Genomic DNA, 16,032 nt, shown 5'->3' with positions numbered 1-16,032 from the left:
CAAAACTTGGTAGCAGTTTTATCTGAAACTTTTGCCAGCGAGCACAGCAGACGGAGACTCCTAACTCATTTTTGTACTGACGGGTGCATTGATCTGAGCACTGACCGTTTAATGGTTAAATCAAAGAGTTTCTACGCTTAAAATAAATTGAATGGTTAATTTAATCCATTTTTATTTTATAGTTGATTGTTTTAAACAATTGAAATATGGTGGTTGCCGGGGGCACATGCACAGCAACATCAAAAATGCTCCAAACACTGATATAATCCAAAACCCAAAATACTATCAAGCACACTATGAGAAAATGTGACAAATTAATAATTCTGCAATACATGAACGCAGCAAGATCAAAAACAAACGCTGGCAGGGTACACTGTACCAGGGATGTGCTGTCAGGGTAAAAGCAGGCGAAGCGGCGCCTCACTTGTCATGATGATGAAGTGAATTAATTAACTCATATCATGTTTTGCTAATGGTAAATATTTACATCCAACTTGGAGAAGGCAAACCACCAAGTTTAATAAATAGTGGTATTTTGGTTTGAGCACATAATAAGATAAGGCCCCTTAATTTGATATTCGCAGGTGGATTGGATCACTTCTCGTAGGAAAAGAGGCTCTAATTGGGACTTTGAAATGCAAAAGTGATAACCATGTGGAGAGACTACCTTTCTAGCTCAATGCCAACATTTAAGTTATGACTTAAAGCAGTTGTTTTCAAGACACTAACACACGAACATCTCCTTTTATGGTCAGGATGTGCTCTCCTGACTTAGCACACACACACACACACAGAGACAGGAAGGAGGAATATAAAACTGATGTTTTGGCTTCTCCAAGTTAGGAGAGACATATCTTTTTCACTTCCTCCTCCAGGCGCTGCAGCCCTGAATAATGACACTCGCTTGTAGTAAAGCAACTTTTGAATGTTGCTTTACTACAGTATAATCCTACTGTAGGATTATACTGTATATCTAAGATCAAATACTGGACTCTTATACAAAATTGATGAGATCATACAAACTATGTTTTCATGGAGGATGGATGGCTAGTTAATGCTGCTTCACATACAAATACAGTAGAAAGTAAGAAAGACTCCAAATGTTTTGTTTTGTTTTATCAAAGCAAATAGATAACATTTTCATGGAGGTGAATTACTTCCTTCTTTTTCTTGTTACCATCTTAATGAGCAACGTGTACTATTAGTGATAGATGCAACTTAGAACAATCAGAATCCTGAAAATCCTTAGTCTTCTTTCGCAAAAAAAATTGTTTTTATTACTTTCAATTTACCGTACTTCCCAGGGTATAGAGCACACTGGTATTCAAGCCACACCCACCAAATTTTACAAGACATAAATATGTTTATATATTAGCCACACTGACTATAAGCCACAGATATATATCGGTATGAAAATTGTTGTAAATGTTTATTTACATACCTTAATTGTTTCCCAACACTGCCTGTCACGCGGCAGTAAAACGGCTGATTATACAAAACAGAAGTCATCATCATGGACCCATTAGCTGCGGAAGCTAGCTCAATCAGCTAAACAAACTTAATAACGCCACGGTGACATTTTTGGGAATTCACGAAAGTAAAACAATTCAAGAAGAATGCCATTGTAAGTTAATAATACTAACACAGACACTTGTAAACAAGTTGGCATATTTGCTAACGCTAACGACGCTAGCTTGATTACATTATGATATAAAGGCAGTAAACACTTCTACGTACATCACACAGGGGACAGTTCAGCAAGTATGAATAGTTTTAGTTATATACTGTAAAACTTACAAACGTTGCTTGGAATGATGAATGAAGAATCTTTTCAAGTAGAATTAGACGAAATGGGATATACTTCCGGTTCAAGGCACCAAATAGGAAGTACATTTTCAACACGCAACACCTGCAGTGAGCGAACTCGTCCGAAAGATGGCGCCCTATCACAAACAATAGCACACATTTTCAGTGTCTATATCAGTGCAATATAAAAACAATTTGTTGAATACAAAACAATATGGCCGTTAACAAAGAAAAATCCATAAATTAGCCGCACCATTTTATAAGCTGCAAGCTTCAAAGCGTTGGGAAAAAAAATTGCGGTTTATAGTCACTAAATACAGTAAATTCAAACAATCGTTTATGGTTGTTGTTTTATTACCTCATCAATATTTCAACCCACTTATTCTTTTTGCGATGGCCTAATCTACTATTTGACCTAGAATAACGAGATTGACAATGCACAATTGAAATTCTTAAATGCAGCCGAGGAGAGAAAAGAGTTTCTCCCGTCTGCTCACCTGACCTCCAGCAAGTCTATTTCAAGCACTTTGTTGTCACACTTTCCGCTCCCGCCTGGTCGATTAGAGCGGTGACGCGCTAGGGATTAGGTTTTGACATGCTGGATTGCAGGCGGTGTGTGGATTAAATCCGCTGAGAGTAGTCTTAACTGGGCGGTGATGAAAGATTTCAGGGTGTTTGACAACGGTTATGGAGCTTTAAGCGGTCTAGGGAGAGATGACCCAGTGCCCTGGCGGTAACTTTTTTTACAAGAGTGAATGTGTCATGCAGACAATAGTGGCATCCCTAATGACGTGACCCTTTCAAAGATGTTGATGTTGAACTACAAACCCCGTTTCCATATGAGTTGGGAAATTGTGTTAGATGTAAATATAAACGGAATACAATGATTTGCAAATCCTTTTCAACCCATATTCAATTGAATGCACTACAAAGACAAGATATTTGATGTTGAAACTCATAAACTTTATTTTTTTTTTGCAAATAATAATTAACTTAGAATTTCATGGCTGCAACACGTGCCAAAGTAGTTGGGAAAGGGCATGTTCACCACTGTGTTACATGGCCTTTCCTTTTAACAACACTTAGTAAACGTTTGGGTAGGGATGATGTTTGATAAGAAATTATCGAGTTCGAGCCTATTATCGAATCCTCTTATCGAACCGATTCCTTATCGATTCTCTTATCGAGTCCAGATAGGTTGTTGTATATGGAAAAAAACACACTTATTATATAAGAAAACAATTTAATCTAATAAATGAATAAATATTGACTGTTACCCCCCTAAAAACATAAAATAAAATAAATAAATATTGACTGTTGTTACCCAAAGTATATTAAGTTGGATTTTTCAGAAAAACAAATATATACAGTAACACAAAAACAACCTGTCTCTGTGATCAATATAGGTGTATAAATAATAATATAGTTTTAAATAAAATCAGTCCCTTGGGCACAAATCTGAAAATAATACAGCTCTCCAAAAAGTGCAATTCTGCTGCTATTTGACATAACTGTTTGTTATGATGCTTTGACATTTTTGCACTTTATTTTCTTTATTGAAAGAAAATTCTATGAAGAGAAAGGTTCTTTGCAAATGTGGTTACAATGCTAAAAAATGAAAAGTTAAAGCTAAAAAAAGAAATACACTTTATTGAGTTAACATTATTTCTTTATAGGGGGAAAGATGTTATGAGCAAGGGAATATAACAACTACACTACCCAGCATGCAACGGGAGTGACGAGCATGCACGGTAGCCCCGAAAAGTGTTGCATATCGTCACCCGGCAGCTAAGAATGAGGTTATGAGCACGCTGTGAAAGTAAACGTCAAGAACTCAGCCAACACGCCTCGTCTGCATTATTTATAATTAGACAGACAACACATATACAGTGTGATTTTGTTTTGTTTACAAGGAAAGAAAAACAAAAGTTAAAAAAGGGAGATGTGTTGTATATATATGTATGTGCTGCGGCTGCTTTAAGAACGTTGCGACAGCTGCCGTAAAGGAGGTGCGTTGCTAGCCTGGTTGCTATGTTTCAAGTTGGTCGTAAAAGTGTTCATGTGTTTTTACCCTGCTCAAATTTCTCAGTAAAGTTATTCATTGGATTATACCTTTTTGCTTTGAACTTTATTACACCTTGGAGCGCTTTTTCCCGCCATTTTTTTCCTGCTTTCCCTATCTGCGCCTAATGACTGAGCTACGTGACGTCATTTCTTGTGATGTCACACGGAGCATTTCTGTTCGGGACGGGAATCGTTCCGAGGGATTCGAATAAAGAACCAACTCTTTTTCTTTACTATAGTGGTCTTGATAACGGGTACCGGTTCTCAAAAAGGGATTTGAGTCCGAGGACTCGGTTCATTTCTTATCAAACAACCGGGAAAACCGGTTTCGAGTATCATCCCTACGTTTGGGAACTGAGGAGACACATTTTTTTAAGCTTCTCAGGTGGAATTCTTTCCCATTCTTGCTTGATGTACAGCTTAAGTTGTTCAACAGTCCGGGGGTCTCCGTTGTGGTATTTTAGGCTTCATAATGCGCCACACATTCTTGTTTGTGAATGACTGAGCATTTCATGGAATATACTTTTATACCCAATCATGGCACCCACCTGTTCCCAATTTGCCTGTTCACCTGTGGGATGTTCCAAATAAGTGTTTGATGAGCATTCCTCAACTTTATCAGTATTTATTGCCACCTTTCCCAACTTCTTTGTCACGTGTTGCTGGCATCAAATTCTAAAGTTAATGACTATTTGCAAAAAAAAAAAATGTTTATCAGTTTGAACATCAAATATGTTGTCTTTGTAGCATATTCAACTGAATATGGGTTGAAAATGATTTGCAAATCATTGTATTCCGTTTATATTTACATCTAACACAATTTCCCAACTCATATGGAAACAGGGTTTGTAAATAAATTACATGTAACATAAAACACTAAGTTTAACTGTGTCTCCAAACAAAATGGTGTGGTTTTTTTTTTACTTTCCAGTATATATTATAAGTAATAAAAAGATTAATTAATTAAAAAATATATATTCTGCCTTCTCTCAATTCTTTTTATTGTTTTTTGTAGGGTATTTTATGTTGCCCTTTGTATACCCCTGCCTTTTCGTGTTCATTTAGGTGTAATTGTCTTTATGTTCCTTTAGGGATGTAACATGAACGGTAAAAATGATAACCGCGATAAAACTCTCGACGGTTGTTATTACCGGTTTAGATTAAAAAAATCGAAACTCCAAGACTGATAACTGCACTTGGATAAACTCACGGACGAACTGGCGCCAGCTTTGTTATCTTTAATGCTAACATGACAACAAGAGACATTAACATATTTACCCATTAAGGAACGTCATACCCCAATCTAAACATAAACAAGCACATTGATGTCGGAGCACCTAAGGTATTCAATTGTGCATGTTGAATTTACACGCTACATGTGCTCTCTGTGTTTCTCAGAGTGATTGTTCTGTAGGAAAAGAGACCAAGGTGTTTTTATGGTGCGTTCAAGGACTGCTGAACAAATTAGGACATAGATCAGGGGTGTCAAACGTACAGCCCGAACAGGTTTTTTCCAGCCCGCGTAATGAGTTTGCTAAGTATAAGAATGATCCGAAATTTTTTAATGAAAGAAACTGCTGTTCTAAATGTGTCACTAGATGTCACAATAGCAATTCTTTGTATCTTTGTAGATGATGCTACTTATGTAAAAAAAACAAAAAAAAACACATGATGTTAGTACATCAGTCGAGGAAAACGATCAAACTACATAACAACCTGATACGTGTGGACTGTAAGATGACGCTAGCAAGCAAGCCCAAAACTTTGATGGTTCATTGGGAATTTAAAACATATAGACACGGCGCTCCAAAATCAGTCAAAATGTTTTAGTACGACTTTGGTAAGCTACAAAGCTGCACCGCTTGATGGAATCCAAAATGTCTCCTGTTAGAGTCATATTATCCGGTGTTTTGTTTCGCACTATTACGCAAAACCACATTCTTTTCTTTTCTGGGACCTGCTAATGTTATTTGGGATCTGCATACATCCTGAAAATATGTGCGCACTTGCCTTTGTAGCCCATGCCTCCTGTTGTGGGGCGTTCATCCTCCACTGTTGCCACTTCTAATACAAAGTAGCGTACAGTTAGGACTTATAGCTGTCAGTAGACTCGCTATGGAAGCGCTAAAAACTACCAGTAATGAAGTGGAGAAGACGCTGTCAAAGTGGAGCCACGTGAATAAAACCCACCCACAAAACGGCCATTCCTGAAGAAAACGACTTAAATATGGTCTGTAAAACATAATCTATGCAACTTTTTGACCTAAGAGCCACCATTACATGTTATGCAGACCACAAAGAAGTGTTTTAAATGTAGAAAAAAAATCATAATATGACCCCTTTTTTGTAACTGAGCTACTGTGTGGAACAATTTCCCTTGTGGATCAATAACGTTTGTCTAAGTCTAAGTCTAAATTTAATGTGCCTTATAATCTGGTGTGTCTTTTGTATGAAAATAGATCTGAATAGACCCGCTCATCGGCAGTGTGCCTTATAGTAAAATAAATATTCATATATTATAAAAAAGGCCGACGTGTATGTACAGTACCACAATAATAATGATAACCGTCAGGCACGTGCACACATAGGGCCCTATGGGTGCTTGAGCCCCTGCCCTTTTTTGCCTCGTCTTAAAAAGTGCCCTCTGCCTGTGTGTGTGTGTGTTTTTTGTTTTGTTTTCTTTAAGCAACATTAATAAATTCCTGTCAGGGATGTAAAAAAACAAAAACAAAAAAAAAACAGCGGTACAAAAACTCCACGTTTTCTTGTAATACCGGGTTGTTTGATAATGCCGCTTCCGCCAGAGAGAGGGAGAGAGGGCGAGTGAGGAGAGAGAGCCAACTGCGCCCCTGAGACGTGACAGTGGAGCAACTTGAACCTGTGAGTTATGGTCCAGTCGCCGTCCACTTATTCAGCATCTAATATGGGTAATATTTCAGAAAAACGCTGTATTATTATATTATTCAATGTGTCAGCTTCTGTTTTTGCCGGACGTCGGAGCACGGCGCATCAATTGAGCACGGCACATCAAGTCCGCACAGAGCAGAGCGGATCGTGCGGGACATGAAGTAGTGCACAAAATACAAAATAAAACACAGGGTTAATTTTCAAAATAAAATGCACTGTGTTTACGGTAGATCACATTTTTCTCACAGTAGAGTTTTAGATATAAAGTTTATTGTGACTTTGCTATTACTGTGTGGGTTAACAAAATAATAATAATAATAATGATAATAATAACAATAATAAGAATAATAATAATGATAATAATAATAATAATAATAATTATTATTATTAATAATAATAATAATAATAATTACAGCATTCTGGGGATATAAGATGTAGGTTATCTGTTAGGAATATTGCCATCTGTATTTAAACTTGATTCATGTTGATTATGCCTGCAGCACAATGCCAAAAAAAGAAAGGATACAGCCCTCTACTGGCCCCTGGTCCATATTTTTGGCCCTGTATTGCGTTTCAGTTGTTTAGTCTGAGCATTAAGTGAGAAAGACCATAAGTTACAACTTGATGATGTTTTCATCAAGTTAAGGGAAGAAGGACAGATTTTCACATTGAAGTTTTTTCCATTTGGGTATTTATTTTTGTATTTTTTTTCAAAGTTCATGTTGCACTGTTCAATGTTCAATATTAAAGTGCTTATCTTTAACAATAAATAGCCTAATAATAAACCAGTGTTTTGTTGCTTTTCATGTCTTCCAAGCCTATGATAATGTGAATTAACTCATTATGACCATAATTTGTTGACACAAAAGAAATGGCAATCACTTTTACCTACAAAGGACACACAGCTAAGTAGTTAGCTTCCTATTAGCAAATTTAATTTTACATTAATTTCCATATTGTGTAAAGGACCAAAAAATAAATTCCTGCCCTTTTGTGACTTTGAGCCCCTTCCCCTCTATAATCATGTGCACGTCCCTGATAACCGTGATAGTTTTGGTCACAATAACCGTGATATGAAATGTTCATATCGTTACATCCCTATGTTCCTTATACAGCTGAAGTGCTTTATTTTTAACCTTTTGATTAAAAAAAATACAAAAACAGCATAAAATTCTTTGCAAATCATTCATTCAACTACAATGAATACAGCAGCTGAGCAACTATTGTAATTGTATTAGTTATTTCACAGTGACAGTCCCCTAAGAAAGGGGTGTCAAAGTAATTTTAGCTCAGGGGCCGCATGGAGCAAAATCTATTCCCACGAGGGCCGGTTGAGTAAAATCATGGCATGATAACTTAAAAATACAACTACGGCAACTTCAGATTGTTTTCTTTGTTTTGCTTCGGCCCAAAATAGAACAAGCACATTCTGAAAATGTAGAAATCACAAATAATCCTCGTGACAAGTTAGTTGAACATTCTGAGGAAAAAAATAGGTGCAGTTTTAAAAACGCCATGACGAACACAATACATTTAGACTTAATCTCAATGTATCTACAAAGCAATTAAACTGAGTCACAGCCCATCTAGGAATGAACAAAAAACAAGATAAAGCATCGATAAAAACTGTTCTTTGTATCAAATATCTCATTTGTCATTTCCACTCTTCACTTTCTGTAGATTTGCACAAAAGACTTTAATTTTTTTTGCTAACCTCCTCCAACCTACAAGGACAAAGCTACGAACTATGGGAGATCGGGCTTTCTGCTCCGCTTCTCCCAGTCTGTGGAACGCTCTCCCTGACCACCTGAGGGCACCTCAGACTGTGGATGCTTTTAAAAATGGCTTAAAAACCCATCTTTTAAAAAAAGCCTTTTTATAGATTTTTATAGATATGCATGCTGGTTCTAGCTATTGGGCTGTTTCTAGTTTTATATTTTATTTATTTTACTCCTGATGGCTGCTGGTTAGCGCCTTGCATGGCAGCTCCTGCCATCAGTGTGTGAATGCGTGTGTGAATGGGTGAATGTGGAAATACTGCCAAAGCGCCTTGAGTACCTTGAAGGTAGAAAAGCGCTATACAAGTATAACCCATTCATCATTTATCATTTATTATCTTTTATTATTATTATTATTTTTACTATTTTATTTTCTTTTTTTTAAACACTGTGGCACTTTGAGGTTGTTTGCTCAACATAAAGTGCTTTTTACAAATAAAATATATTATTATTATTATTATTATTATTATTATTTGTTTTACGTCGGGTCGGGGGGCTGGGGGTGGGGGAGTCGCAGCCCTGCTTTACCGTGTACCTCTTGTTCGGTATAAACTATTTGCTTGCCTAACAGAATTGTTAATGCGACATCCAGTGGACACATTTAGGACAGCAATTTCTTTAACTTAATAATACAGCTCAATTTTACACTTAGCAAACTCATCCGGACCGGTTCAATCCATGTTTGACATCCCTGCCCTAAAAAGCATAAGGCACGAACGGACAAAGTCGAAAAAGTGTCTCGCACAAGGCGCCATTGACGCTAAAACTGAGGTTAAACCATTAAGAATTCAAATGTTTGCTGTGTAACTCACACTTTTTTCTTTGTCTTATCACTCAGTTTCTGGTTCCTGAAATTGATCACACTGCTGGGGATGTGTGCTGCTGCCTTCTTCATCCCAACTGAATCCTTCCTGCATGGTGAGACCCTTTAGTGTGTTACTCTTGCAATCCTGCTAGGGGGCAGCAGAGATAAGTGGAGGGATTTACTATACTGAAGTCAAAAAGTAACTGTACTTTAAAAAAAAGAAAACCCCTCTTCTGAACAACCTTCATCACTTCCCTCAAAAACACGTAGAACCCAGATATGTTTTTGTTTTGATGTCTTTTCAGCTTGGCATTATGTTGGCGTGGTGGGAGGATTTGCCTTCATCCTCATCCAACTTATCCTTATCACGGCTTTTGCACACACCTGGAACAAAAACTGGTGAGTGTGAGAGGCGCACCACACTGTAGATAAAGAAACAAAGTGCTTCCAGCAACTAAGAATGTTTTGACAGGGCATAGTCATGGTGTATTTGTTGTAAACATGTATGTTACAAGTCACATCACAAGATCACATATGCCAAATTCAACAGGTCTGAAAATACTTATTTTCACTCTTTTAATTTGTAGTAATTTTTATGTTTACTTTTCAAGTTTTCCTTTTTTTGTTTTTTGTTTGTTGTTGTCCATTCACACCCTAAACCTAAAGTCGCCGCCCGATAGACACACACACATGCACTAAAATACTAATTATTATATAAATATATATATATATATATATATATATATATATATATATATATATATATATATATATATATATATATATATATATATATATATATATATATATATATATATATATATATATATATATATATATATATATATATATATATGTGTATATATATATATATATATATATATATATATATATATATATATATATATATATATATATATATATATATATATATATAATGTTTAAATCTCTATGATCATATTGTTGATGTAGATGATCATATTGTTGATGTAGAATAGATCAACTTCAGATCAATCTGCCGATATACATTTTTATATATATTTTTTATGTTTTAAGTCCTTTTTATTAAAAAAACAAAAACCCTAGCTTTTTTATGGCAAAAACCCAAAATATAATTAAGTGGAATATTTGATGTGAATTAATTTGAGCCTTGAATAGGTCAATAATTCAAGACAATAGTCATTTTGATTCATTATTATTTTTGAGCAATGACAGTTAAAAAAAAAACCCCACAACATTTTTTGGGGATCCAAAAGTGTTAAATGTATAATTTTTTATTTATTTTATTTTCAACGCTAAAGTGTCCTGATCAACTTTCGAGCTATCCATCGATTGTAAGTTCTTATCGTTTTTATCCATGTTTGTTTGTTTGTTTAATAACTTTTTTTGTCACAGAAAATTGTTTTTATGGCAAACACGAAATATGCAATATTTTTCCCCAAAAATATTTCAAAGTGGAATATTTGATGTGAATTATTTGGAACTTTGAATAGGTCATTAATTCATTAAAAAAAAAACATTAATTTTGATTCATTATTATATTTTGAGCAATGACCGTTTCAAAGAAAAAAAACAGCCTGCATGGCAGCTTTGTGTATCAGAGTCAACATTGCAACTTTTTCTCGTTACATTTCACATGTTTGCTCTTTTATTCCACCTTTTTTTGTATTTTTTTGTAATGTGCTGCAGGCTGTTAAAACATTTGTTGCTGACAGCAAATGGCCCCCGGGCCACACTTTGTATACCCCTGGCCTGGCATAAATGCTAATAAGTATCCCAGATCTTTGTCATGCATTAGTTGTCACAAATGTGTTCTATTTGTAGCATTCCCCATCATGTTTTTTTACACACAAATGTGACTTGTTTCTTATGTACAAAAAAAATTAGTTTTTTTTTTCATTTATGATGTAAGTAAACAGTCTGTGCGTCTTTCAGGCTTACCGGAGCAGCAGAAAATAAACGTTGGTACTTGGCAGTGACGTGCGCCACCCTTTTCTTCTACACCATCGCCACCATGGCCTTCACCTTCATGTACAAGTACTACACGCACCCCATTGCCTGCCAGTTCAACAAGGCCCTGCTGTGGATCAACCTGGGACTCTGCAGCCTCATGTCCTTCATTGCTGTCACGCCGTGTGTGAAGCAAAGTGAGTTAGGGAAACACTCCGACATTCTGAAATAACATTTTGCCCATCTGCGGCTATGCAATCATACCCCCTGCTGAAACTACTGCTGCTGCAGATAATGACAATTAAATGTAGGCTAATATTATGTCTTTCTCCCTCTAAAAACACAGCAGGCCTGCTGTGCCTGAACATGTTGGCCTTTTAGGATTGAAAACATCCGGCTGCCAAAAAACTTCAGCAATTTTTACACTTTGAAACAGACTTTGATCAGGGGTTTGGCCTCCAGCTTGTTTTTAATGGAAATGTTTACTACAATCTACCGTATTTTCCGGACTATAAGGCGCACTTAAACTCCTTTTTTTCCCTCAAAACTCGACAGTGCGCCTTATAACCCGGTGTGCCTAATGTACAGAATAATTCTGGTTTTGTTTACCGACCTCGAAGCAATTTTGTTTGGTACATGGTGTAATGATAAGTGTGACCAGTAGATGGCAGTCAAACATAAGAGATAAGTGTAGGTTGCACTATGATGGCAATATGACTCAAGTAAACAACACCAACATTTTATATGTTCTTTTGAAAATATAGAATATTATACACGGTGCTCAAAAATCTATCAAAATGTTTTAGTGCGACTTTGGTTAGCTATGAAGCCACACCGCTTGATGTGTTTCAATATACGAGTATTATTATGGTTTGTGTATAAGGTATGACATATTATCTGGCGTTTTGTTTCGCAATATTATGCAAAAGCAACTTTCTTTACTTTCTGGTACCTGCTGTTCTGTATTTGGGATCTGCATAAGTCCTGAAAAATTGTGCATGTCCGCCTTCGTAGTCCGTAGTCGATAAGCTTCTACTTTTTCTCTTATCTTCCTGTTATGGGACATTCATCCTCCACTGTTGCCATTTCTAATATAAAGTAGTGTAAAGTTCTTACTTATATCTGTCAGTAAACTCGCCATGAAAGCGCTAAAACATACTGGTGTAGTGAGTTTACATTATTCACCCAAGGAACTTTAATTATTAGAGAGTTCCGGTCGGATGGTTTTTCACGAGACACATTTCCGGTGTGGTTGTTTCCGGATGAGGAGATGCTTCGTTATTGATTAAAGTAAAGTCTGAATGTCATTAAAACAGTTAGCTCCATCTTTTCACACTTCTTCCACTCCCGTCCTTGCACGCTACACCGCTACAACAAAGATGAGGCGGAGAAGACGCTGCCAAAGGTGAGCCACGTAAATAAGACCGCCCACAAAACGGCGCATCCAGAAGCGACTGTCAGAAAGCGGCTTGAAGATGATCTGTAAAACATAATCTATGCAACATTTTGACCGAAGAACCACCATTACATGTTATGTAGACCACAAGGAAGTGTTTTCAATTTAGAAAAAAATAATGATAATATGACTCCTTTAATGCGCCCTATAATCCGGTGTGCCTTATATATGAAAAACGATAAAAAATAGACCATTCACTGGCAGTGCGCCTTATACTCCGGTGTGCCCTATGGTACGGAAAATACGGTATTTGGATTTTTTCACAGTGGGTTTCCGGAGGGACAACATCATCTCATTTGCATTATTGACCATGATGCATGTACACATATTTTTATGGACTCTTTGGGAGGCACAAAAAACCTAAAAAGCAAAACAAACATGTTTAGAAATGCAAAATGTAATAGTTTTTTTCTCTCACTTGCTATTTGAGAGGAGAATGTCTCAAAAACACCAGAAAGAGTAGCTTCATGTTTTTGGTACCACTTTTTTTTAAGTCGCTAAATATAACAATAGGAATTTAATGGTATCAAAATCTCATATATTATTGTGGTATATGTCCAAAAAGAAAAAAAAGACTTAAAAATGCCATAGTGTGTAAAATGAAGTGGCAAGAATGTTAAGGATAGACTCACTTACTGTAATTGAACACAAACATAATGCTAAAATATTCAAACCATATTTATTACTGAAATTAAGTATTTTTAAGTGCAAACAATTGTCCACTATGTCTCTCAACTTTTACTTTCTGAGAAGCAGTGTCCTCTACAGTGGACATTTTTTTATATCAGTTTGGAAAATGCAATTTCTCAGAAAAGTTAACACACATTTTTACTTTTAATAACGTAAATACCTCACAAATTAATGTTTAGCTTGGTGATGGTAGCGTATCAAGTAGCTTTGGTGTGCAGCAGGTACTTTCCCTTGGCACAGTGGGACTCGACCGAGTCTGTTTCGGCCTGAAACGCTCGCGACAGAGGTTGTGTTTTCACCAGGGTGTGTTTGTCTGTTTGTTAGCAACATAACTCAAACAGTTAAGGACGGATTTGGAAAAATCTACTACTAAGTGGTACACACTTCTCTTCCTGCTTCATCTTTCTCTCCCCTTTACAACATAGAGGATTCTGGGAGATAATAGTTTATTATCAGCAAAAGTGCCAGAAAAAAACTACACCCACCAAGTTTTTGTTTAATACCGTCACCTGGCACGGCATTATTGACACGATTTTGAAGCCGCAATAATATAGGATTTAAGAATATCGTTACACTGCTAAACAACAACATCTTTAACTTGGCAACACTGACTCTTCCTGCCATGTCTTTTTATTCTCTGGCAGGTGCATATGAGGTGTGTAAATAAGCAGAGTTATGCTGCACTCTACCACCTACTGTACGAAGTCGTAACGACGAGCTACATTCACGAACAGTTCCATTATAATGTGTTTATGAGCGAGGGCAAACAACTAGTGTCAAATCTATTTCCAACGGAGAAAATGTATTGTTTTTTTATACACTCAGCCTGTTGCATTGTATTGCTTGTATTTAGACACGCGACCAGTGGTGGTCAACCAAGCCAAGATGACTGTTATGCAGCAAGCAGCGCACAAACTATTGGAGTACGCAAGGCACAAGACATTAAAACGACGTTGCGAACTTGTTGAATTTGGTCTATACGATGAGCAACTCAAACCTAGTGTTGGAACAACAGGGTTTTTGACAATGTTTAATCAATGTTGGGTGTTAACGTTAATTTGACCATTGAAATTTGGTAATTTCCCAACCAATACCGTGGATCCAACGTTGTCTAAATTTACAAATACAACTATTTTGCAACGTTGTTTAGAAGTCAGTTTTAAAAAACATATACATGTAATCAACGTTGTATCAATGTCTTGTGACTGTTGGGCTAGATCTTCCTGCAAAAAGCAGATACGAGCAAAAAAAATGTAACCATGCAAATTGGAATGAACTCCTATACTTAATTAATATTTGTCGAGTGATATCTCAGATATCACTCGGTCGCGTTCCCAGACATGTCAAACTGTCATGTGCTCCGGACGCCATTTTACACAACAAAACAGATAAAAACTTGTAGACCTCCAACTTGGAAAAGCATGGAGGTCTACAACGTCTTTGTGTGTGGCTGGGTCAAAAAGTTGGTATCAAGACTCTGCATTGTTTATGCTCTGGTACGATTGCATTTCTTGATTTAACGTCGCATCTACAGCCATGTTTGTTGCATGCGCTGTTGTATGCGTATGAGTATGCATGCATTTTCCCATCTTCATCAAAATATAACAATAGATGTCAACATCGTGTATGTGCTGAAAGTTTAATTTATGATTGTTGCCTTTAGTAAAAGCTTAATTAACTCTTTAAGGTTTTGCTCACATTTGATTTATTATATTTATTGCTCGCAGAGTTGGTGCTTTACAAAACACTTGTACCAAAAAGGCGTTTTAAGAAATACATATAATATCAAGAAAATACTTCAATGGGAAACACTAAAAGTTAAAAGTATATCAAACAAACCTTTAATGAAGCGATCACTGCAAACACATGCATTCTTCGACTCTGCACTTTTGGACTGGAGTGCGTGCAACTTCATTGTCGTTTCTTATAATCTTGCACTCTTGCGCCCATCTTGATTACATCTCGAGGAACTCTGAAGAAATTGTTATCCTTTTCGCGATTCAAACAGTTCGTACAGCCGAAAACAACGCCATCATAGGGCATTTTTCTTCCAAAAAGGCTAAATGGCGCCTAGTACCCATTGATAACAGATGCTGGCTTGACCACCACGCATATTTAATGATCCGGACGTGAGCCGAATGTGACGTCATATGCAACTCAGCAATTCTATTATTGTAATAATATGATTAATTAATTATTACTGAGATACAGTATATTATTAGATATCATGCTAATTGGCTTTGTCATCTATGACATCATTTGAAGATGTCATTTTTTTGTTCAGACAGCTTAGCACACATTGACATACATTGTATTGGTTTTAGCATTGTGAATGTACAAAATGTATTAAAATGGCCCTGCCAGTAGGGAAGAAATTCATATGGGGGCGGGGGAATTAATCATTTTACAATGCAGTCGGCTGAAAATGATGGAAAGCGCCACTCTACATAGCAACTGACGCTCTGGTCAAAGTTGGAATTGGCACCAAACACATTTTACCACAACACTAATTAGTGAGTCAACACTCACTAATGCCATCTGTCCACTAAAGTGGATAGTGCAACCCCCCAATTCGT

General features: G+C 36.5%; 1 protein-coding gene across 1 annotated transcript in view; it reads left to right on the top strand.

Moving 5' to 3' along the window:
• serinc4 (serine incorporator 4) overlaps window positions 1-16,032 on the top strand; it is an 85,630-nt gene that overhangs the window by 39,770 nt on the left and 29,828 nt on the right. Inside the window, exons 4-6 of the mRNA XM_062030494.1 lie at window positions 9,394-9,473; window positions 9,666-9,759; window positions 11,296-11,507. Of these exons, the coding sequence (XP_061886478.1) occupies window positions 9,394-9,473; window positions 9,666-9,759; window positions 11,296-11,507 (386 nt within the window). The remainder of the gene's footprint in view (window positions 1-9,393; window positions 9,474-9,665; window positions 9,760-11,295; window positions 11,508-16,032) is intronic.

This window comes from Entelurus aequoreus, linkage group LG02 (genome assembly GCF_033978785.1).
Source record: "Entelurus aequoreus isolate RoL-2023_Sb linkage group LG02, RoL_Eaeq_v1.1, whole genome shotgun sequence".
Taxonomy (NCBI): domain Eukaryota; kingdom Metazoa; phylum Chordata; class Actinopteri; order Syngnathiformes; family Syngnathidae; genus Entelurus; species Entelurus aequoreus.
The sequence above is the reverse complement of the archived record's forward strand: the minus strand, read 5'-3'. Positions and strand labels throughout refer to the sequence as shown.